Source organism: Phalacrocorax aristotelis, chromosome 6 (assembly GCF_949628215.1).
Source record: "Phalacrocorax aristotelis chromosome 6, bGulAri2.1, whole genome shotgun sequence".
Taxonomy (NCBI): Eukaryota; Metazoa; Chordata; class Aves; order Suliformes; family Phalacrocoracidae; genus Phalacrocorax; species Phalacrocorax aristotelis.
Window position 1 is genome coordinate 22242957 of NC_134281.1, and position 25015 is coordinate 22267971.

Here is a 25015-nt window from a genome sequence, read left to right on the forward strand (position 1 = left end):
AAATGTTCTTCTTTATTCTGTTTGTGGAATTGTGTTTGTACCAACATAAATTAGTTACCAGCAGGACACAGCAGAGACCGCTGCTTGTGAGCTAATGGTGTGAATCAGGAAAGCTGTAAAGTGAAGTGTGGGAAAGCCTCAAAATGGGGGTCAGGGCACAGACAGCTCTGCTGTTCCTCTTTTCAGAAAATGGAAAGTGGAGAGACTCCACAGACTCTACAGCAGGTAGAGTTGAGGCTTGTTTACTTTTCCTTCTCCCTTTGGGAACAGACATTCATCTCATGGGCTTATTGAACAGGCCCTTTTTCCAAGCCAGCAAGTATTATTTCTGTACAGGAGTAAGAATAATAGCTGTGCTGCTGTATTCTGAATTAGCGTTTGCATTCTTCTAGTTTGCCTACACTGTCGCTGATGTAGTACTGGGCCCAGCATCTTTAGAAAATGGCTGTAACATGGGTGCAAAATGTAAGCACAGTAGATACAAAGGTTTTGTCCTTTGGCATTTGGATTTTTTAAATATTAAGGTATAATAAACAAAGGTTTTGTGCTTTAATTTTAATCTTGTTTTGGTATGGAAACATTTTAAATATAATATAAAAAAATGTAAGAAGAACCACTTAGTTCCATCTTTTAAAGTTAGAGGCTAATAGAAGACTGTAAAACATTTTCAGTCCCCATTCAGCTTGTTTCTGAATTGACTTAATTATCACTAACCAAAGGATTTTCAAGGTACGAAGTTTATAAAGCATGAACAGGATGTCCTCTGGTACAGGTCCTTTCCTCTGGAATTTACTCATGCCAGAAATGCATCAAGCCCCCTCTCATTTCAGATAAAATGTACTCCTTTTGTCCCAGCCTTTCACCAGCTACAGGCTCCAGAACCATTGGTTTGCAGCTTACTGGTAGTGTTTTCTTTGTCTCTGTCCTTCAGAATTTCATTGTTCTGCAGAATTATGCTACATCTATTCCATGTACTTGAACAAAGTTACAACTTCTAGTCTAAGCCAGGCATTGCAAACTCAGCGCGCTCAGAAATAATTTATAATGCTTTTGTTGCTTTAAGCCAAATGGATGGTACCTGGATTTGTGAGTAGTATCTACAAGACCCCATCTGTACCCACTAGAAGTTTTAATGAGAACGACTTCCCCTGAGGGTACAGTTTATGAATGGCTAAGACTGGGTATGACTTAAACTAATAAACAATTTTTGTACCTCAACAACTTCTCCAACCACGAATGAGTACTGCAGTTGGATGCTAAATGTCAAATGATCACCAGCTGTTGGGGGAAGAATAGTAAGAACTGATCTGGAATATCAAGTGCATGGCTTAAAAATATTGATGTGTCTAGGCTTGTGACAAAATATAACAGAGTAAGTCCATCTCTCATGTTTTCCAGCTACCAAAAATCTACCTGTAGTTTCTAAATTTATTTCCCTATTTGCCACTTCCTTGATCAGTTGTAGGTTTTTTGCCATTTCAGAAACTTGAAACTGAAATATTTTTTCCTACTTTCTAATTCTCAAATCGCTCTCTAATTGTATTATCCCATTCAGTAAATAAAATTACTTCCTTCTTCCTGCTTAAACATTAGCCGTAAGTTCTGGTGGAATTTCTAGACTGATGTCATATAGTGCAACAAAAACAAAGGGCTCTTCTTCTGATTCAAATTTTACAGAATATGTGAACATTTGCTGCCATGTTTCTCATAAAGCATTTGCCACTTTTTATGTTGAATCACTGACAGCTATCACAATCTTTAGAGGAGACTTGTTTTCTTTGAAGGAAATAATATCACTTAGGGTCAGATTTTCACCTGTTTTTCTAACTAAGTACACAGGACCTCTAGAGGGATATGCTCTGTCCTCCTCAGGCAGCTCTGGAGGTTCTCACTTCAGAGTACAATTCTTTGTACCCATTTCTACTAGGAATTGCTGTCCAAGGAATAATCAGACTTCTGTGGAGCTGCCATATGCCAGCAGGAAAGGCTATTGCTCATCTACATGCTGTACATGCTGTACAATGCAACAATACATTGTGCAAAAACTGAAATGGAAGGAAACAGCAGATTCTACATGTGCTCATCCAGTTTCCCAGCTTTTGTTTATGCTTAAGAGGACTGTGTATTTTCAGTTGACCTATGCTACTTACAGCTTTTGGGGAGCTTCTGATCTTGTTAAAGAGCCTGTCTGTCAAAAACCTTTCTCTGTGCAGTTTTTTTCCCTACCAAGTGGTGAAACTTTGAGATGTAACCAGCTGTAACTTATTCAGTATGACAGCAGTGAAACCATTTAAGCCACTGATGCAAATCAAATGTGATCCTAATGTTATTCCTAAGCAGAAATACTCTCAACTCTAGAGACCAAGGTCTTGCTTGATCACATGTAAAACAAATACACCCCCTTCATATATTTATGTGTATTTGATTACTGTTATTAGTATTACTATTATTAGTCATGAAGTCATTACCTGCATTACCTCTTTCCTGTCTCAAATTTAGAGAAGCTTATGGCTACACAGCTATTGCCTCTGGTTATCAGTCAGTGTTTTGTTACTTCTCTGAAAAACACTTTGGTTGCACTGCTTTGAAAAAATTTAGAGCTCATTTATCCCAGAAAACCAGGAGTCAGAATTTATTGGATTGGAAATAATGGTGCAGCTGTGTAGATGCGGGTTCTTCACATTGCTGTCATGGCAAAATAAGGAGTTAAAAAAGTTTATTCACCTCCATGGATAGCATACCCAAACTCTGGTTGAATGAAGTAAACTGTTTTGTTGAAGTATTTTTAAATTTAAAACATTTGCTTGTTATACTAATGTTCTGAGGTCACTGTGAGGAGAATAATCTCACTGCATTGGCTCATGCTTCCTTTTTTCTTCTTTTCTTTGATTTCAAATTTAGTATTTGCATCCCTTTAGGATACAAATGTTACCATAATGATATTGTAAAGCTACTTACTTGTGAAACTCTACAGAACTTTTATTCGTTAATTGTACAGCAACCAGAACAACCATGTCTTTGTGCCGAATTGGGGCCACTAAGTATTGTTAAAGAAACCCATTTCCCTGGATAAGTTCTCCCTTCTCTTTCCCCAGCTTAATTTGTATATTATCTATGAATGGCATATTTTGTCTTTAGAGTATTTTTTACACTAAATTTTTTAATTTGAATAAATAATTATTAAATGAGAATGATATAAATGCAGATGATTCTATTTAGGTTGCAATTACTAACACCTTATAATGTTAATAAAACCATTAAAGAATTTATACTGGGTGAGGTGGTTCTCCAGAAATTCGGTCTCTCTTTCTACTTAGATTAGGTTGAACCTGTAAAGACCAGCTGAGTTACTCCTTGTTTATACCAGGAAGGACAGGGGAATTTAACTAGCAGCATACATTTTTTTTTAAGGTGTGTCTTATAAAAGGTTTGCCAGGCACTGTTACCCTCTACAGCATATGTACCCTGTACAGCCTCTGCAAATTTGTAGTCAATATATGTATAAAGGTGATTCCTTCTTGACCTTTTTTAACCACTCAATTTTTTTTGTCTTCAGGTATGGGTGGATGCTGGTACACAGATATTTTTCTCTTATGCGATCTGCTTGGGGTGCTTGACAGCCCTGGGAAGTTACAACAACTATAATAATAACTGCTACAGGTAATAAGTTCCATTTTTACATTTAATTTCAGTGATGGAAGTGTCCACATACTTAGCGTCACTCAGAAGTACTTCCCTTTTCCTTTAGCTATTTACATGAGTAATCATAAGCACATGCACATGTTTTTGTACAATAGAGATTTGTAATGCTTCCTATAATTGTATCAGAGGAACTCTGGTCCAAAATTTGGTGGTTTCATCCCTTTTGATCCTATCTGACCCTTGCATAGTCACAAGCTACACAGTACACACAGGTATACACAATTGCATGTATAATATGCAGAATTTCATACATGTATAACTGCATGTGTATGCAATATTTGATTTATAATGTATATCTGCTTTAAAAAAAATCCTACCAAAAAATTGTTATTAAAACTCGCCTGAGTTTGGTCTGTGCTCTGAATGTCACTTTTTCCCATCGTTTACTGGCTTCTAGCTAAAGCACAGTAGAAATGGATAGCATTTCATTGCTTGTCTTTTTAGAAATCAATAAGGAAATTGCTAATGACTTCAGTAGTTTTTAATCTTTCCTGAATCAATGTCAAAAGGATATTACAAAATAATTTAAAAAATGCCTGACCAACCTAGTGGCCTTATGTGATGGAGTAGCTACATCAGTGGACAAGGGAAGAGCTACAGACAAGGGACATAGAGTTGCTGGAGCATTTCCAAAGAAGGGCATCGGGCAAAGATTATGCCCCTGTACTCAGCACTGGTGAGGCCACGCCTTGAGTACTGTGTTCAGTTTTGGGCCCCTCACTACAAGAGGGACATTTCGGTGCTGAAAAGTGTCCAGAGAAGGGCAACAAAGCTGGTGAAGGGTCTGGAGAGTAGGTCTTATGAGAAGACGGAACTGGGGTTGTTTAGTCTAGTGAGAAGGAGGCTGAGGGGAGACCTTATCACTCTCTGCAACTACCTGAAAAGAGGTTTTAGTGAGGTAGGTGTTGGTCTCTTCTCACAAGTTACTAGTGATAGGACGAGAGGAGATGGCTTCAAGCTGCGTCAGGGGAGGCTTAGATTGGATATCAGAAAAAATATCTTCACTGAAAGAGTGGTCAGGCATTGGTACAGGCTGCCCAGAGAGGCGGTAGAATCCCCATCCCTGGAGGTATTTAAAAGATGTATAGACATGGCACTTCAGGGCATGGTTTAGGAGATATGGTAGTGTTGAGCTGACGGTTGGACTTGATCCTAGAGGTCTTTTGCAACTTTAATGATTCTATGATTCTATGTCATCTACCTGGACTTCTGTAAGGCCTTTGACACGGTCCCCCACAGCATCCTTCTCTCTAAACTGGAGAGATACCAATTTGATGGGTGGACTGTTTGATGGATAAGGAACTGGCTGGATGGTTGCATCCAGAGGGTAGTAGTAAATGGCTTGATGTCCAGATGAAAACCAGTGGCGAGTGGTGTCCCTCGGTGGTCTGTACTGGGACCAGTACTATTTAATTTCTTCATTAGTGACATAGTGAGATCGTGTGCACACTCAGCAATTTGCAGATGACACCAAGCTGAGCAGTGCAGCTGACACACCAGAAGGATGGGATGTCATCCAAAGAGACCTGGACAAGCTGGAGAGGTGGGCCTGTGAGAACCTCATGAGGTCCAACAAGGTCAACTTGCAAGGTCCTGCACCTGGGTCAGGGCAATGCCCGATATCAATATAGGCTGCTGGATGAGGGGATTGAGAGCAGCCCTGCAGAGAAGGACTTGGGGGTATTGGTGAACGAAAAGCTGGACATGAGGCAACAATGTGCACTTGCAGCCCAGAAGGCCAACGTTATCCTGGGCTGCATCAAAAGAAGTGTGGCCAGCAGGTCGAGGGAGATGATTCTGCCCCTCTACTCTGCTCTGGTGAGACCCCACCTAGAGTCCTGCGTTGAGCTCTGGAGTCCTCAACACAGGAAAGACATGGACTTGTTGGAGCAGGTCCAGAGGAGGGCCACAAAAATGATCAGAGGGCTGGAACACCTCTCCTATGAGGACAGGCTGAGAGTTAGGGTTGTTCAGCCTGGAGAAGAGAAGGTTCCACGGAGACCTTCTTATAGCCTTTCAGTACTTAAAGGGGGACTATAAGAAAGACAGGGATAGAGTTTTCAGTAGGGCCAGTTGTGATAGGACTAGGGCTAATGGTTTTAAACGAAAAGGCGGTAGGTTCAGAGTAGACATAAGGCAGACATTTTTTACAGTGAGGGTGGTGAAACACTGGAACAGGTTGCCCAGAGAAGTGGTAGATGCCCCATCTCTGGAAATATTCAAGGTCAGGCTGGACAGGGCTCTGAGCCACCTGCTCTGTTTGAGGATGTCCCTACTCATTGCAGGGGGATTGGACCAGATGACTTCTAAAGGTCCTTTCCAAACCAAATCATTCTATGATTCTTTGCAAATTATAATTCCATTTTACTGACATAGGCAGGAATACAAGCACTACTTTTTTCTTCTGGCATCCATTGTTATTGAATTAATTTTCCTACTATTTAACAGCTTTTAATACAAGACAGTAAATGACAGGTTGATTCTACTGACTCCATTATGATCTCCAGACAGAGAATTAAAGTTTCATTAAAGGAAAGTTTCATAAAAGAAATCATACATTCTAATAGCAAAAGAACTCCAAACACACCACCACCAAACCCCCCAAAGTGTATTTAAATTCTAAATTACAGTTTTACTTGGAGAGATTAGGAGACAGTTTTAGGAAATGCCTTCTTCTTTCAACGTCTAAGCAACAATTTGCTCTTCTGTCAGAGAAACACAAAACAGTAGGACCCTCCAGACAGAGAGGGAATTGGGATACCTGAAACCACAGAGACATGAATGTATCCACCAGCCAAATGTTCACAAAGCTATCCAGTGGCAGTTAAGGGTACTTTGCCATCTAAACATGCAAAGTAACTTAGCAGCAACAGAAGTTACTCTTTGCTTGGCTATGACAGTCAATATACCAAACGTTTTGCCACATAAAGTAGTGTAAATCCCCTATAATCTTCAGTGTTGATTGACATTATTTTCAGAATAATGATAAAGCCCCAACAGAAGGTAATGAATGCCCCTACAGATCAGTGGGTAATGAAAGTTTTCCCTAATTAGCATAAGCAATGCTTTAATAAAGGCAATACTCCTTTTCTGTCTTATTTAGTTTTCTTTTTATTTGTTTCCAGTTGCATCCCATCTACAAACTATTCTGTCACTGCCTCAATGTTTTGCAATAGTGTTTTTATTATGGTTTTGTAACTCATTACAAAAGGCAGGATTTTTGATCAGATTTGTGATCAGAGAGCTTATGTAACTTCCCTTTTTTTCCTCTGACCCGAGCAGCATAGCTTTATAAAGAGCATCGACAGCTCTTTTTTAAAGCTCCTGAAGAAGATACTGCAACAGAATACTTTTTACTGAATCCAAGCTTCACAATTCCTCTAACAAAATGTTTTCACAAATTTCTTGAAAAGGACAGATTTTATTGTGTCCTGAAGTATGACTCTAAGAAATCTGAGGAAAGGAGTAGGACAGAAGTTAACAGCAGAAAGCAGATGAATTAAACAGGGCAGTTACCAAAGTGAGACATACAAAACAGCTATGCAGTGGAAAGCAGAATTAAATCTGTATTCTAACTAGTACTTAAAAAAATTGAAATTAAGCTATGGATTTGCCTCTTGCAATACCCGCCATGTATCATCTGATTGTACTTCTACTCTTTTTGCACTCTTTTACTAATTTTTTTTTCTAAGGCAAAGTTGCAATTGAAAATAATGACATGAGGTATTTTAGTGGGAAATGGGAAAATCTAAACTGTATGTGGGTTTTTCTTATTAGCAACCTGATCTAATTCATTAACATTGTAAATGTGTTGCAAACCAGTCAATTCACATTTTTTAATGGGAAATTAATATTTATTGTCCTTATCTTTCATCGTGAGTGATTTCACATGCCGCCAACAAATGGACAAAACTTTTAAGAAAAGAAGATGTGTCCTTTATCAAGCTTCTAGTCTAAGAGGACAAGAGGAATCGGGATTGGTCTTGAGGGGATCCATAAAGGCAAGGAAATAACTGGAGGGATGCAAAAGGCTCTGTGAGCAATTCTCTCTAATCAGAGAAGCCCCTTAAGGAAGGCAGAATCAGTTTTCAGCAGTATCCTGCCTGTCAGTCAGGGAGAGAATAAGGATGTATGCCTTGAATTATTCAGGTGATTAGCAAGACATTAATCTGGAAGAATGCAGAATTTTCATAAAAAATTTAAGTTTTCCTTTAGTTTGAAAGCAGTCTGGGCTTCAGTCAGGCTCTGATGCATTCCTAGCAAGGGTGCTTACAAGAAATTGATGGATGGGTCTTCCCTGGGAGTGGAGAAATGTTTGTGCTCCTCTTGTTCTCTCACAGATGATCTAATTATCAGGATTGTCCAGCTTACACCACTTGAACCTTCCCCTAGGACCTTCCTTCAAGAGAAAGCAGCAGAAACTGCCAGGGGCTCTGAATGTGCACAGGGAGCAGTGTGTCTCCACCTCAACCCTTTTTGCATGGTTAGGAATCAGCAGCCCTCAAATGTCCTGTGCCACACCATTCACCAGAAAAATATATCTTGTTGATTGGACTGCATTTGAAGTTTGGGAATTATCTAAAATACGTCTTATCTACAGAAAAGAGGCTGTTCTGAATGGAGGCATCATATGACTGTTGAGCAGCCAGATCCATCCCACTGAAGTAGTATCTCTTTTTTTCCCCCCAAAGGATTAAAAAATACATCTGTCTGACATCTCTTATCAACAGAGTTTCATCACACAGGTTTTCATTTCTCAGCATTGAACTCACCAGTTTCTTAGGTGAGATAGGCTGGGGTGAGAACCTCTCCAGAGCTACTTCAGTGCTGAAATACACTGAGAAGGATGGGTAGAGAGACGATCTTTTTCTTTGTTTTATTTCTGTGCAAAGCACAAAGAACTCTGTGCTCCCGGTTGCTTTCTTTTAGATTGCTGTTTCGCTTTAAAACGTCCGAAGTGTATAATTAGCCCGGCTGTGCATAACTACAGGAAGCAATTTCATATGAAAAGCAAATAAATAACAGGCTAGAATTCTGACCATTTTCAGAATTTTCAGGAAGTATTTTGAAGGACCTATTTACCCCTGCTAACGAACAGTGTTAGAGAGAGCACATGTATGAAAGAAGTATGAACATCACTGGACTTCTCCATGTCTGAGTCTTGACCTACAAATGGAAGTATTCATTCTTAGTCATTTCTGGACAAATTTTGGCAATTTATAGATGATATGCCATATAGAATTTTTAAACTATGAAATGATTATGAAAACATAAAAACATTCTCCAAATAATGGTTAAAATTAACTGTAGATAAGGTGATAAGAGAGAGCCAAAGCCTCCCATGGCCTAATGGCCATAGTTCGGCTTATCACTGACTTTGCAGTATTGAAATGTATGCCTACTTCCTGCCACTTAGCATGTGATAAAATGAGTCAAAGTCAGTAACAAAAAGAGCTTTGAACAGTTGTGGATGCAGTGCAGGGCTCATTAGTGAAGGAATAAGATGCTGGAACTGGTCACCTCACTTTCAACTTAATAAACCAATGGGATAAATTTCCAGGATAAAAATACCAAATGAAACAAGCAAGAGGACAGAGAGGTTACCAAAGAAGTTTTGCCAGAATATATGCCAGGACTTCAAAAATATGAATTGTCTCTGATTCTCAAAAGGTCACTACAAATCTGTGACAAAGATGGGAATCATTATTGAAGATGTGGATTCAGAACCTGTTAGATTTTACAGGGTCATTTCTTCTCATTATCTTGCATAAAAATTTGCTTCAGAGCTGTAGTAGGATGGGAATAGACCAGGCTAAGTTATAGGCTTGACAGAACTACAGGCTTGCCTTGTGTTTCAGTGTTTTAGAATCCTAATTTACTTTCAGACATCTAGGTTAGATTATTACTTTCTCAAGTACACAGCTGTCTCTTGTAGCAAACAGTCTTAAAAGACTGTCATGATAAATCATTAACTGACAAGCCTGAAGTGCTGTCTGAAAGGAGGGTGAACAATGATATTTTACTGAGCTGTGGGGAAAGATTGCACCTTTCTGCAAGAATATCTTCCCTTTTTTTTAAAGTGATTTACTATTGTGACATTTCCAATCTGGGAAAAGAAATATTTCTTCACCTTGGCCTTGTAATTGTCATTGTTTGATGTGTAGGATACATAGGTCTGAGAGATCAGTGTCCCTGCACTGTCTTTGCCTACTTGTTAGATACTTTTTTAGGTATATACACACTTCTTAGATTATATATAGTGCTTTTCATTACCACAGCTTCTTTAAAAAAGCTTATAAACTAAACTGGAGTTGTATTTTGTATAGATATAAATTATAGATATAAATTGCCAATATACTGTAACTGGAACAGAATTAGCTAATCTCTGACCATAGGATTTTTTTTTTTTCCAGGAAACAAACTACTACCATTTTTATATAGTTTATAAATTAGTTTATATCCTCTGGAATATATTATTACAACTACTGTAGAAAAATTGTTCTTAACACCATTCTTACAGTACTTTTACATGTTTTTTAAAGATTCTATCAAAAAACAGCAAGAGAATAACAACAGGTTTGCAATTCAACCAGTTGAAACACAAACAAGGGTATTATGATGGTACCTTCCTGTAAATGTTTATGCCTGACTGATGCGTCTCAGGCACAGTATCAGTTGGGAGCTTACTCTTCGTGAGCAACTTTACATCCATTCATGCAGCTTGGGGTTCTGTTAGTCCTATGGCTCAGTATATGAAAGAAACCCAGGCTCTGGAGATTAAATGCAGTGTTTTTTATTTATATTTTCAGAGACTGCATCATGCTCTGCTGCTTGAACAGCGGCACAAGCTTTGTTGCTGGTTTTGCTATCTTTTCAGTTCTTGGATTTATGGCTTATGAACAAGGCGTGCCCATTGCAGAAGTTGCAGAATCAGGTAAGTTCTGAAAGGAGTTTTCCAAGTTAACAAAAAAGGCCCAGGGGTTGCTGTCAGAATACTTAGTCTGTTCCATTATCTTATGGATAAGTTGACTGTTTTGCAGATAGTCTTACAAAACTCCTCTTGAAAACCTGTTGACTCATTAGAATAACTGCTATGAGAAGAGTTTTTAACAATTTTTATGTGAAAAATACTAATGTTATTGTGCATGGCACCAAATTCATAAAGTCAAGGAGCTATTGTAACACAAACTTACTCCAGCTGAGCATCCAGAAGATTGTTTAGCAGAGATACATTGCTCTGTTATGCCCCTTGAGTGTTACATTCTCATGAAAGGAGCATCCAGTTTTCTTTAAATGTGACAGAAATCTACACAAATATCTGTTCCCGCGGGGGGCGGGGGGGGTGGTGGTGGAGAAAAACAAAAAATATATAGCTATTAAATAATGAGAAACCAGCTCTTTAGGAGAAATCTTTGGAAATCCTCTGAAGTCTTGCTTACTGTGTACTATCCAAATACAGATTTCTAAGAGTAAGACAGCTAATGCCATTTCCTAATGCAGTGTTTTTCTCCCAGGGATGTACACTGAAGCACTCTGGTTGATCAAATATAATAGTTCTTGTTTTGAGTCCAGAAAGGCACAAAGGCCCAGCTTTACGAGAAATTAGCCATCTAACAATCATTACCATCACCTGGAGTTAGGCATCCAATGACAGTTAATTGCTCTTTAACACCTTTGTGGATGTAATACTTTTAAGCATCACTTAAAACTCAAGAGAACAAAAAGAACAGGAGTGCTGCCCAGAAAAAAAGCAGTGTAATACTGAACTGCTGAGGAGAAATGACTCTCAAGAAGTTAACCAAGATTAACAGGAACATTGCAAAGCAATTAGAGCTCCACTGATACTGTCATGGAAAATATTTCTGTATTCCTAAAGCCCCCAAGACAACTGGCTTATACTATTATAGAAACTATATAGAAAACGTTTACAAAACTACAGCAACTCTGGAAACTAAAGGAGCTTGCAAATACTGTGTTAACTGAAAAAGCAGTAGTGTGTTAACAGGTCTTCACTGAAGTTATTGCAGCAGGAGCACAGAGGTACTCCTTTATCAGCTTTGTGACACTGCCTTTATATCTCCGCTTTAAAAGCTGGCTAACGTCAGTAAAAGCTGTTACAGCACAACAGTTTGCAGCAGCTGAAAAATGGGCACAGGTAAATAAGAACAGGAAAATACAAGCTAGGTGAGACAGTGTTTTAGCAGATCTGAGAAGTTCCAATGATGTTGCAAAAATGTTCTGCTTTAAAGATTTCTGTAAATATGCAGCCAATGAATTAATGTTAAGTATCAGGAGCAGCACTTGAAAATGCAGAGCAGATTTTGAACAAAGCAGTAGACATTTGGCTTGCACCATGTATGGCTTCCAAGATACAGCTCTTATCATTGACTGCATTCTTGCACAAAATGTCAGAAAGAGTGCTGTCTTAGGAAAAAAAAATCCAGAATATGTTAGTTAGTTATATAAGGCAATCACAGGACCACACGCTATTATTTATTCAGGCATGCGAGTCTTGCTGTATATCCACACAAAGAAGGAGGAGAACGTAAAGTACAGCGATGTCTTAACAGAAGTCTTGACCTTCAGACATTTGGGCAGGTTGTAGGCAGAGTTAATGTGCCAAGCAAGTCTTCATTGCTGATTAGCCTTATCACCAAATATTTAGACTATTAGAGATTTAGAGTTTGTCATGGTTTTCAACTCGTATTTAACTTCTCTTATCTGCCATAAAACAATAACCAAGTTGTGGGGGGTTGACCCTCACCAGCAGCTAAGCATCCACACTGCTATTTACTCACCTGCCCACCCCAGTGGAATGAGGAAGGGAACAGGAAGACAAGTGAGAAAACCTGTGGGTCCAGATAGAGGCAGTTTAAGAAGTGATGCTGTGCAAGCACTGTTCAGCAATAGCCACAATGTTGGTGTTAGCAATGTGGTTCTACCCACAAATCAAAACACAGCACCGTACAGGCTGTTATGAAGAAAATTTACTCCATCTCAGCCAGACCCAGTGCACAAGCATAAATACTTCCTTTGTTTTCTTCCTTTTCAGGTCCGGGACTTGCATTCATTGCTTACCCTAAAGCTGTTACCATGATGCCTCTTTCTCCTCTGTGGGCAACTCTGTTCTTCATGATGCTCATATTCCTTGGATTAGATAGTCAGGTATGAAACAAACACTACTTAAATATTTTGGCAGATTCCCTAGCACATCTATATCAGCATCCTTGATGCAAACAGCACTGAACCTGATGAAAGAATGATCTAACTTAATTCCTTGCTTAAAACCATTGAATCAAGTTCCTTATTTTAAATCTCTGTTGTGTGATCCTGGAGATTCCTTTATGATTTACTGTGAACACTGATTCAGCCTATCTATCTCTTTCATTATTAACATGGAAATAAGCTTGAACTTAAATATGGGTGATTAAAATTCACAGGTCAGTAAAATGTCAGTGTGTTGTCTTTTCCCATTTTTAAAGCACTTTGCAATGTATTTTGAAACTGAATATCAGATAGTGATAATGTAAGTTCCTGTGGTGTATTACCATAGCAAGAAATGTGTAGTCATATATTGCAGCAAAGTGACAGCACAGAAGTTGTCCTTCCTATGTGACCACAAAAACTGTGAAAGCTGTTTGATGAAAAATGTAAAGTAGCTGGCATTTTTAGCGTGCACCTCAGCTCTTGGCATGATTTAGTTCAGAAAGTTTATGATTGTGTACTATAGAATAAAGCTCTTCAGTGCTTTCCAGTCATTAAACTTAACATTTTAATAACTGCTCTTTTTTGTGATCTAACAACTTTTTTAAAGTCTGTTTTTTTAAAACGAGCAATTCATGAATTCTACTCCCAACTGTTGCAGTGAAGCAGGCTTTATATTGTCAACTTTTGGGCATCAATTTTAGTGCCTATTTTAGAAACCTTGCTCCAGAGCCCTGAGTCAGAAGCTCAGGCCTCTTACTTTCTGTTGATTTTTAAGAATGTTCCTTCCCCCCTTCATTAGATGTACTTGACTTGGGCATTTAATAGCTTTGTGGAACTTCTCTCTTCTGTAAAATGGAGATGACTTCTACAAAAAACATGCTGCAGTTCCTGTAGCACTGCATAGCATTCCTTTGAGTGACAAAAGTAGAGGATGCTTAGAATAAAATTCTGCTGCAGTCCTATGGACACTATTTAAGTCCCATTCAAGACACATTTGAAAGATCTAAGTTTTATGTAATCCATCTGCTACAGGGCAAATACGTTCTGAGGTAATAGTGGATTCAATGATTTGAATTTGGTGGTGCACTGGAAATCCATAGCTTTGGACTTTTTAATTCTGAAATGATGTTCCTCTCAGTTTGAACTTCTGCTCATAGAGTGTCCTCAGGGATCATTCAGTCTCTATGATGAGAACATATAAGGGTATCTGAAGTGTTTGGTAGCAAATCCAAATCCCAACAGCAGATGAGACACACATTTCATTTGTACTTTCCTATCATTTTTTCTAGTTTGTGTGTGTTGAAAGCCTTGTGACAGCTGTTGTAGATATGTACCCAAAGATTTTCCGAAGGGGCTACCGAAGAGAACTGTTGATTCTCAGCCTTTCCATTGTGTCATACTTCATTGGCCTAATAATGTTAACTGAGGTAAGATGTGGTTTGTTGTACTACTGCAGAAAAAAGGAAATTGGTTTCTGTTTATAATCATTACAGATAAAATGCAAGAACATTTGCCATAGGCAAATTTCACTGTGAGGAATATGACTACAAAAAGCTTGAGAGACTGTTCTCAATTACTGTGTAACATTTGAAATGTATCCTCAGTTTTTCAGTTGTGCTTAGAAGATATTTTAATCAAAGTTACATAGCCAAAAAAATTCCATTTGCTTTACATCTGCCAACCAGATATACTGATTGTGGTTTCTGCTTACTTATTCTGGGCAGACCAGTCTGAAAAGAACTACATTTTGGATTAATAGATCAGTAAAGAAGATGAAGTAAAGTGAAAATAGAAAACTAAAATTGATACAGCCATCCCTGAGCAGAAATTGCTTTGGTAAGAGAAGAAAGGGGGAAAAAAACAAACAGCCCACACCCAAAATCCACAAACCTAAACTAGGATGTTTACTCTGGGGTGGTCTAAACCAAAAATTTGTAGGGTGTCAGTCCATCCCAACAGTTAATGATACAACATGACTGTCACTACTGCATTTGGTACCCAGGTTGGGGAGGGACTCTGGGATCCTTTGGTACTTGGTAGGAGGTTAGTCTTGCTGCTGAGTGTTTGCTTTACAGAATGGGTTGTATCAACAGTCCTCCTCTCCTTCACTTTACCCTGTCAAGACAGGAAGAAGAGGGGCAGAGTCCACACTCTCCTCTGCTCATATTCTTCTGCTTGCTGGGACATTAAAGCCTCCCTGTACCAGGGAGCAAGGCAAAGAAAAAAGTTTCATGTCTGAGGAGCTGTAGAACTGAATGCCTGAGGAGTGTTTGTCTGAGGAAGCCTGGCTGTGTGAACTGTGAAGGGCCACAATGTGTCTCTGTTGTGCAGCAATCTCAGACAGGGTTTCCCAGTGAAGCAGCCTCCCAGGGCTTCAAGAACTCATCTGAGTCACTTAAATTCCCTCTACAGAGATCCATAGTCCTTAGACTATGTGCTTTTCTAATTGCTTTCTTACTGAAAATGAGCACATTTCATCCCAAAAGGGGCATTAGGCAATTGTAAGCATGTTAGTCTCTGGTCCTTGGTATGCAAGTTTTTACAATGAATAGAATAAATGAACAAATCAGAATATATTAGCTTTAGGAACACTCTCAAGGAAAGAATAACTAAAGATGGGGAGGAAAGTGGAGACTAGGACAAAATGAAACTCTTACTGATTTTTTTTAGTGACAGTTTGTGCCAGACTAAGCAGGTATCTTTCTCTGATAAGACATATGACACTGTATGAAGGAAATGCAGTTGAGCAGAAGTTTTATATACTTCAGTGAAGAAAGTGAAAATTTGTTACAAGAAAAATTATATAATAAAATACATATATTTTAAAGTATATATATAATTATACAATAAAATTATTAATTTTATCCAGAAGAAAAGGACTGGTATAAGTAACTGGACAAAGAGATGATGATGACTGCTGGTGTTAAAAGAGACGAGCTGAAATTATATTCTTAGTGAAGTTACACAGACAGCGTTTGGCAGAAATTTTATCTGGTATCTGTAGTTGACTTGCTATGGAAACAAGTCACATATAGTCATTGGCTACATGCGACTAGGTCTTGGCGATGTATTCCTTCATTTTAAGTTTTGAACCTATTGGCAGATTTCAGTCAATTTAACAGAATTTTCAAATATAAGTCCTTTTCCTGGAAGTTCAACATTCATGAAAGTTGGCAGCTAGATGGAGAAGTCTTAGAAGTGTCCTTATTGTTCAAAAGCACAAAGCGTGAGCTCAGTCTTTTCAAAAACAGAGAATTTGGAAAAAAGCTGTAGCCTAATGAGTGCATGAAGTATAAAGGCTCACAGTCATCTATAAGATTTAAGTCCAAATCAGGCTTCATTAATTCTGAAGTTCCTGGGTCACAGAGGAAGGCATAATGATAGGAAGTATTAAAGATGGGGTGGACTATAGTAGCACAAGGTATAAGGTCATCCATATGGTAATAAACATTTCTATCTGGCATTGAAAACTGTTATGAAAGAGAACTTATCTGGATGTGCAACCAAGCACTAAAAATATGCTGTAGGCATAAAACTATGTTTCTTAGATGTTTTGGGAAGGTACTTCCAATTGAGAGATGGGAATAGTCCCATAACTGGACAAGGTAACAGTCCCACTGAAAGATTATGTATGACTCTAGAAACTTGTACTCAAACTGCAAAGCAAGAGCAGTGAGGATGACCCTAGGAATACGGAGCTTATTTTACCAGAAACTAGCAAAATCATTATAATACTAGCAAGGATGTATGATTATGATGCATCAAAAAGGGCATCACCAGCAGAGAGAAAGAAGTCATTACCCCACTCTACTCAGTGCTCGTCAGGCCACACCTGGAGTACTGTGTACAGTTCTGGTCCCTGCTCTACAAAAAGGATGTGGACAGGCTGGAAGGGGTCCAGAGAAGGGCCACCAAGATGATCAAAGGACTGGGAAGCCTGCCATACGAGGGTAGGCTGGGAGAACTGGGTTTGTTCAGCCTTGAGAAAAGGAGGCTCAGAGGGGCTCTCATCACCATGTACCAGTACTTAAGGGGAGCTACAAAGAAGACGGAGACTCCCTTTTTACGAGGAGTCCCATGGAGAGGAGAAGGGGGAATGGACACAAGTTGTTCTTGGGGAGATTCCGATTGGGCACCAGAGGGAAATTTTTCACATTGAAGACAGTCAACCATTGGAATAATCTCCCCAGGGAAGTGGTTGACTTGGCCACATTGGACACCTTCAAGAGTCGTCTAGGCAGGGTGCTGGGCCATCTTGTCTAGACTGGGCTCTTTCCAGAAAGGTTGGACTAGATGATCCCTGAGGTCCCTTCCAACCTGTGATTCTGAGATTTCTTTCTATAAATACGTAATATATGTGAGTACAAACATGAACTATTTCTGCAAGAAGAATGGCTCTGTCTCTCTCAACCCCAATCCAGGGTGTATAAGTTGGCCATGAATAATTAGCCTGAAAAGTAAGAAGGGATTTCTGTCCATCAGAACAGTGAGATTTTAAAAGTTTTTCCAAGAAAATAGTTCTGGCTATAAACTGGAGTTCAGATTGTCAGTTAGTTTATGAAAGGTATTATGTGACATAGTTCCCTGTGAGAACAGAGGAATTGGCACTGACTGATTAAGAATTCCTTCCAGATGTGTGTCCCTATAAGTTGAGTATTGGAGTAGAGCAACCTTATAGGGACCAATTGCCTTTAATCATTCTTACCCTCAGTAAGATAAATTGTCTTTGCTATGTAAGATGCAGAAATGTTGGAATAATTCCTCCCACCATGCATGTGTTAAGCAGAGCAGTGAGAGGTAGATTATCAAAATGTACCCACTAAAAGAAATATAAGCATGAAGTGTGAAGAGGAAGCAAGTTCTCCAAAATGACAGGAATAGTCGTACAGTAGTTTTGCAGGGTTGTGTTTCTTATATTGTATTGCCTTAGTTGGTTGGTCTCTAGTTTCCAATTTGCTCAGATATTTACTGAACCTCCCAGAGAGCTCTTTGCAGTAAACATGTTCACTAGTGAGATTTTGGGAAGCAGTCAGCTGGCAGAGATGACTAAAAGCAGTGTAGCTAATAATCAAACAAGCACATGCATTAGGAGGAAAAAATATCTAAAACACTTTAAAAAAATTTACTTCAACATTTGCCTTCTGGTCTGGGAGGGCTGACATTCCACAGTGCTTTTACTACAACTTTTTGCTCAACAGAAACCTTAAGGGCAGAGAAACACTTTTTTTCTCTCAGTGTCACTAGAGAGACATAAGTATTACTGAGAGATGTGACTTATTTACATCATCACCTAGGCAACCTAAGTAGCTGTGATCTGTAGCTGTACGCTTCTACGGGAGAACTTATCTTGGGCCGCATATCTCCGGGACACAGGGCTCTACCCACCCTGGGGACAGTATGCACAGACATCAATATGATGGATACAAAATGTCCGTTTATTTAGCTGCGTCCCACGCTTATATAGCTCTTGCGCTTCCTGTTCCTGGCACTCCTATGGGGAGGAGTCTATCTTTCCGTCACATCCCGTGATCTTCCGGTCGCCGATCCCTGTCTATTCCCCTACATCTCCCCCTCCCCATGCTACTAAAATTCTACAAAGCTACTTGCGTAAGCGGATACATATTGCGGTCAGGTCTATATTCATGTAACTCTTGCAGGCGCTCTTTGATTTGTATTATAACACAGCATAACAATGGCAGCCCACAAGTAACCATGATTACTACACACAACAAGATCCCCCCAATTATTACTATCCAGTTCCAGTTTATATCTCTCTTTTGCTGACCTTTCCCAGTGTCACTCTCGTTGCAATATTGCTTGCGATCTTGTCAAGGAGCTCATTTCTTTTCCCAATGGTACGGCTAGCATGAGGATCCATGTCGGCAGACCCTGCAAAGAGACAACTCAGAAAGGGATTATTCATTGTACATCCTTGCACAGTTCTGCTTTCACACACTTTGCAGGCACCCATTCTATGCGCCCTTCATTCTCAACCGCGGCGTAGCCCCTCCCCAGGCATCTCAGTTTCCATCCTCTCTCCCATTGCTCACTGCCTGGCAACCTTACTCGTACCTGCGGATAGCGCTCGCCTGCTTGAGCTTTGCCAAAATGCTTCTCCACTGCTGTAACTTGCTCCTGCCCGTGTATAAAATGATTAAGCGAATATAATGCACGCATTAAAATAGTTTGCTGAGCTGCTATGGGTATAGCTCCCTTATACCCCTCCCCCTCCCCAAGCTGCATTATCTTTGCTTTCAAGGTGCGATGAGCGCGTTCTACTATTGCCTGCCCTGTGCTATTGTAAGCAATGCCGTGTTTTAATACAATATTCCAAGCTTTACACCATTCTTCGGTACTTCGAGCCCGAAAGCATGGTCCATTGTCTGTTTTTATCTCGGTGGGCTTTCCAAGCCACGCCATTACCGTGGTCCAATGCGCAGTCAAGTGCGTTGCGGTCTGCTTCCGATGTTGAGTAACCATGATGACTCCACTATATGTATCAACTGTAATTGCCAGGTGCCGTCCAGGGGCCAACTGTGGACATTCAGTAAAGTCAGTCTGCCAGATAGCATTTGCTTCCAGTCCTTGAGGGTTGACTCCTGCCTCCCACAATGGCGAGTGCTGACAGTAAGGACAGGTGGCTACTACTTCTCTTGCTGCTCTTATTGAGATGCCACAGTCCTTTGCCAAGGCTTTAGCACCCAGGTGCAGTTGTTCATGCAGTTTCTTTGCCTCCGCCAATGTCCAGACTCCCGCGGCTGCCTCATCAGCCATGCGATTCCCCTCAATCAGTGGTCCAGGCCCTGTCTGATGACTGCGAATGTGAATTACTGTCACAGTTGCTCCTCGCTGTGATAAAGCAACCTCTAGCATCAAGGCAATTTCCGTGTGTGGTACACCCTCTCGTTTCATGGACATGACTAGTTTATACACATATAAGGAGTCTGTGCACACATTTATATGCCGATCTATATCCTTTCGCAGGGCCATCTCTAGCGCTTTCTCTTCTAGCCACTGCACACTTTTACCCTGCTCCTCATACGTCTGGCGCATCCAACTATTCTCTTCTTTCCACACTACCGCCGCTCTGTTCGTCTTCAAGGAAGCGTCTGTGAAATATGTTGGTCCTGGGTGAGGGGTATCCAAAACTCTACTATCCACACTTAAATCCACCAGTTTGGCTGTCTCGGCCCACCTCTGTACCGTGCCTGTGACAATTTTCCCTGGGTATGAGTATACTGCCAATTGTATATCCTCTTCACTCTCTACCACCTTCCGCCATTTCTCCCCATTCCACGGCACTGTCAGCTTATCTGGCTCCTTCCCAAAGATTCCCTTGCTTTCCCGTCGCAGACGCCAAATCATTCCCCCGGCTACCTTGACTTTTGTGGAGAATGCATCCTTGGGAACCTTCCGATATACCCATCGCAGTGGTTTTTCTTCCCCTGCCTGTATTTGATATAGCAATCCTAACCCTCCACTGGCGGTCAGAATCCAACCTGCAATTAATTCCTCCTGGGGGTCCCACCGCCATAGTCCTTCCTTTTGCATTCGACGTTCTATCATCTGCAACTGCTGGACTGCCTCAGGGTCTAAACTCCTGGGCTCCCATGGGTCGGTCCCTTTCAGCAACACATAGAAAGGTTGCATCTCCTCACCGGTGACACGCACGAATGTCCGCAACCACTGCGGTGCTCCTACCTACCAGCTTCTGTACATCGTGTAAATTTTTAACCTTAGGTGTAAGATTAATAGGCTGAGCTTGTATGGAATCCCCTTGTATTCTAGCACCCAGAAATCCACACACTGGTCCTCGCTGTACCTTTGCCTCAGCTACCTTGAGGCCCTGTCCCGCAAGGCCCCTTTGGGTGTCTGAAAAGACTTGTTCACACAACGCCTCAGTGGGCGCAGCTATGAGGACGTCATCCATGTAGTGGATCATGTAGATTCTCTCCTGATACTGTTGCCTTACTTGCTGCAATGCAGAAGCCACATACCGCTGGCAGATCGCTGGAGAATTTTTCATCCCCTGCAGAAGTACTGTCCACTGCCATCTACTACCTGGTTCTGCGCAGTTCACCGTGGGCAGAGTAAAGGCAAATCTCTTTCTATCATCTGGATGTAGCGGAATACTGAAGAAGCAGTCTTGGATATCTAAAACAATGACTCGCCATCCTTTCGGGACAGCACTCAGATCTGGTAGGCCAGGTTGGAGAGGCCCCATGTCCTCCATTTGCTGATTTACTGCTCTAAGGTCATGCAGCATTCTCCATTGGTTTTTATCTTTCTTTTTTATAGCAAATATAGGGGTGTTCCACGGGCTCATCGAGGGCTCTAGGTGCCCTGCTTCGTGCTCTTGTTTTACTATAGCTCTTACAGCCTCTGTTTTCTCTGTTGTCAGGGGCCACTGCTCCACCCAGACGGGCTGTTCGGTTTTCCACACTAACTTGTGGTGATGAAGCCCCTCTGAGGCAGTGGCCCTTATGCTAAATTTTTCAACTTGATCCCCATCTGGGCAAGGGCGTCTCGCCCTAACAAGGGGCTTGCTACTCCATCTGCTACTAGTATGGTCACTACGGCCGTGAGGAGCTTCCCTGCCTCCGCGTCCATGACTTCGAGTTTCACAGGGCAAGTACTAGTTCTCATCTGTTGTTCTCCTCCTACCCCTATTATACGTTTTCCCATGGCAAGGGGCCAAGTTGGTGGCCACCATTCGAGTGGCATCACTGTGACATCCGCCCCGGTATCCGCTAACATTCCCAGGCATATCCGTGCCGGGCAACTCGGCTCTTGTGGGGTAATCATCACTGCCGCCATGGGTCTCTCATTACAGCCTATGACCAAGGCCACGCGGGGGCTGTAACCTGCAAATCTTGCTGGTTCTGCTCCCCTGCCTAAAGTTTCACTCCCCCTTGGCCCGCTACGGTGGGCCAAGCTCCTGGCGCTGGCACCATGATGGGGGCCATTTGACTCACAGGAGGCGCGAATCCCCCTCACTTCACCCTCCTTTGGCCGTTTCCCGGCTTTGTAGTTGGACAATCTCTTGCCAGGTGTCCTGGCTTCCCACACACCCAGCACCTCCCTACTGGGCGCGCTCCTCCTCCATTACGTCCTCCCCTTTCCCCTAGCAGGCACCCAGCTTTAAAGTGCCCTTGCCGTCCACACAAGTGACATCTCGGCCCCACCCCGGCCGCTTGCACCATCACCCTTTCTTCACTTCCACAGTCAGGGTTCTGGCAGACGTGCGCTCCCGCACCGCCATGCTGATTCAACACCTCCTGGCGCAAGACATGCCTAATGGTTTGACCCAATGACGCCCCCACCGCCAGGGTGCGGAGGACATCTTGTGTTTGTGGATTTGCTTGACTTCGGAGGCAATCCATAAGGACTGCCTCCTTGGCTGCTGGTGGCAATTCTGATTCTATAATAGCCTTCTGCAACCTGTCACAAAACGTTGTAAATGGCTCTGCTAGTCCTTGCTGTATCTTTTGCCAAGGTTCTGCCTTTTTCTCATACCTGCCCACTTCGCTATACGCTTTGCGGGAACTCTCCGTTACCGCTTGCAGCTCCCTTCCCCTCCTCCAGGAGCTAGTCGGACAGGGAATATCCCGGGCATATCTATCCTTACTCCATCGAGGCTACAATCTCTGGCTATCAGCCGCCAGTTAGGTAACTCGACTGACTGTCGCTGGGGCGCCCCCTTCGTTAAGAGTCCCGTCTGCCTCCGAGTTACTTCCCCTAGTGCGCGCATAGCCTGCTGCAGCTGCCGCAGCACGTCCTCCGCGGACCCCTCCGGAGTTGCAGCGCTCCGGACCTCCCCTTTTTGGCGGTCCCTCTCCTCCCTCACTCTGACTGGTCCTCCGAGTCTCTGCTGCCTTATGCCTATTTTTTGCGCGCTGCAGGCAAGCTGCCCCATCTTCCCACATGTGGGCATCGGTTTCTCCCCCAGCTTCTGATTCGCTGCTACTCGAGGTTGTTCTGTACCCTCCCTGTCCTCCCCTCCAGGCACCCCAGTCGCCCTCCTCGTCCGACTCCCATCTCAAGGGTTGCCCCGGGAGCCAGTCTCGAGGGTCGGGCAGAGGGCGGTGCCGCTGCTGGTGCTGCTTCCGGCACTGATCATCTTTCTCCTTCCGCTCCGTCACTCCCGCTGCGTCACCCTCCCCGTGCACAGGTACCCGCGCCTGTGCCAAATCGTCCTGGGGTATGCAGAGGGGCATTCCAAAGGTCCTGCTGGCTCAACAGGGAACACCGCCGCTTCCCGATCCACCTCTTTAGGAGCCTCAGACTGAGAAGTTGGCCAGGCTACTCCGTCCGAACTCTCCGCTTCTCTCCCATCCCCCGCGATGCTTGCCCCTGTCTGCGTCCCCACTGCCCCTCCTGGGTCTATTTCCGGGCTACTGTCGCCTGTAGCACCGTGCAGGCACCGCCGCGCCTGCCGCCACGTCTCCTGATCATCCCGAGCTTTCAATAGTAATCGGTGTATCTTTCCCCAGAGCTGTATGTACTGTGTTTTTCCCATCATAGCCCTTTCGGCTAACTCCTCTTTAATTCTCACCCACTTATCCTTATTAAATATGTCTGCGGGACTTCGTATGAGCCCCTGCGTAATCATCCATTGGATGGCCTTTGAGGTAGGCACCTTCGATACCGAAGTACCATATTCCTTCCCCAATCCCTTCAGTACCTTTACGACTGATTCCATGGCGCGCCCGCTGACCTGCGGCTCCCCGTCCCGCCCCTGCGTGCCTCAAGCTATCTTTTCCCCCCGGCGAACTTGCCATGCCGCCCCGCCGATCACGTCGGGGTCACCACTTGTAGCTGTACGCTTCTACGGGAGAACTTATCTTGGGCTGCATATCTCCGGGACACAGGGCTCTACCCACCCTGGGGACAGTGATGCACAGACATCAATATGATGGATACAAAATGTCCGTTTATTTAGCTGCGTCCCACGCTTGTATAGCTCTTGCGCTTCCTGTTCCTGGCACTCCTATGGGGAGGAGTCTATCTTTCCGTCACATCCCGTGATCTTCCGGTCGCCGATCCCTGTCTATTCCCCTACAGTGATCCAATGCAGAAATGGCACACTGGTAGAGAAGGCGCTAATCCATGGTACTTGAGTAAGGCATCAAAGCAGTTTTATATACAATAACTTCAGAACGTTCTTATGTTCTGTAAGATTTAGACAGGATTTGAAGTTTACAGAGTCCATCTTAACTTCAGTCAGTTAATGCAGAGAAAAAAAAGGGGCAAATCCTGGGTATTGTTTTTGATTTAGTTTTCTTTATGTTTTTAGGGTTCTCTTCCATTTGCAGAAAATTGTCTGAGATGTAATGGATCATATGTACTACTCAAATAGCATTACATTTCAACTGAAGAGATGATCTCAAGCCCCTATTTCCTTCACATAGCTTTCTGCAAAGAGGGAATTCTTAGGATTCCTTTCTATTGAAATGATCTTTTGTGAATCTCCTCATTATTATTTCAATATTGAATGCATATGTGATAAACGATTAAGCATCATGCATAGAAATTACTGTAATATAATTAGTTTAATTTTTATGGTCAGATTATCCATAATGTTATTAATTGGACTTCAGAGTCAAAGGCTCTAGAAAGCCAGCCAGTTCTCTGAAGAGTTGACTGTTGTAAACAAGGGAAAACATACAGGAAAAGAAGACAATAATTATGTCTTTGAAAGATGTGATAATTGATAGTGTTGAGTCATAGACAGTAAGTAAGTGAGGATGTCTTAGTTAAGCACATTTTCCGTTTTCATACTGGTTGGTATCGTGGCATCACTGAATGCAGAACAGTAAAGATCACTGATAGCATAGTGTGCATTGTGTATGGATGCCATGCTAACTTAAGGCACTTCTTGGTTTTGGCTCTCCTGTCTGGAAATGCAGAGGTTGCTATTTCAAAGCTGTTTGGAGAACAATTTTTGACTTGTTAGGAAAACATTTTTTAAAAGCTTGCATGGAGTCAGGATGATTCTTATTCCACTTTTTTTTCCCCTCAGATAATAATGACTGGTTTAAATAATGCGGCTTAAAGGCCGTGAGCTACAATCAAACTTTATAGGTCAATTTATTCATTTTACAGT

At 42.0% G+C, this 25015-nt stretch overlaps 1 protein-coding gene across 1 annotated transcript in view; it reads left to right on the top strand.

Moving 5' to 3' along the window:
• SLC6A11 (solute carrier family 6 member 11) overlaps positions 1 to 25015 on the top strand; it is a 118390-nt gene that overhangs the window by 88103 nt on the left and 5272 nt on the right. Inside the window, exons 8-11 of the mRNA XM_075096596.1 lie at positions 3557 to 3660; positions 10512 to 10636; positions 12755 to 12867; positions 14199 to 14336. Coding sequence (XP_074952697.1) covers positions 3557 to 3660; positions 10512 to 10636; positions 12755 to 12867; positions 14199 to 14336 — 480 coding nt within the window. The remainder of the gene's footprint in view (positions 1 to 3556; positions 3661 to 10511; positions 10637 to 12754; positions 12868 to 14198; positions 14337 to 25015) is intronic.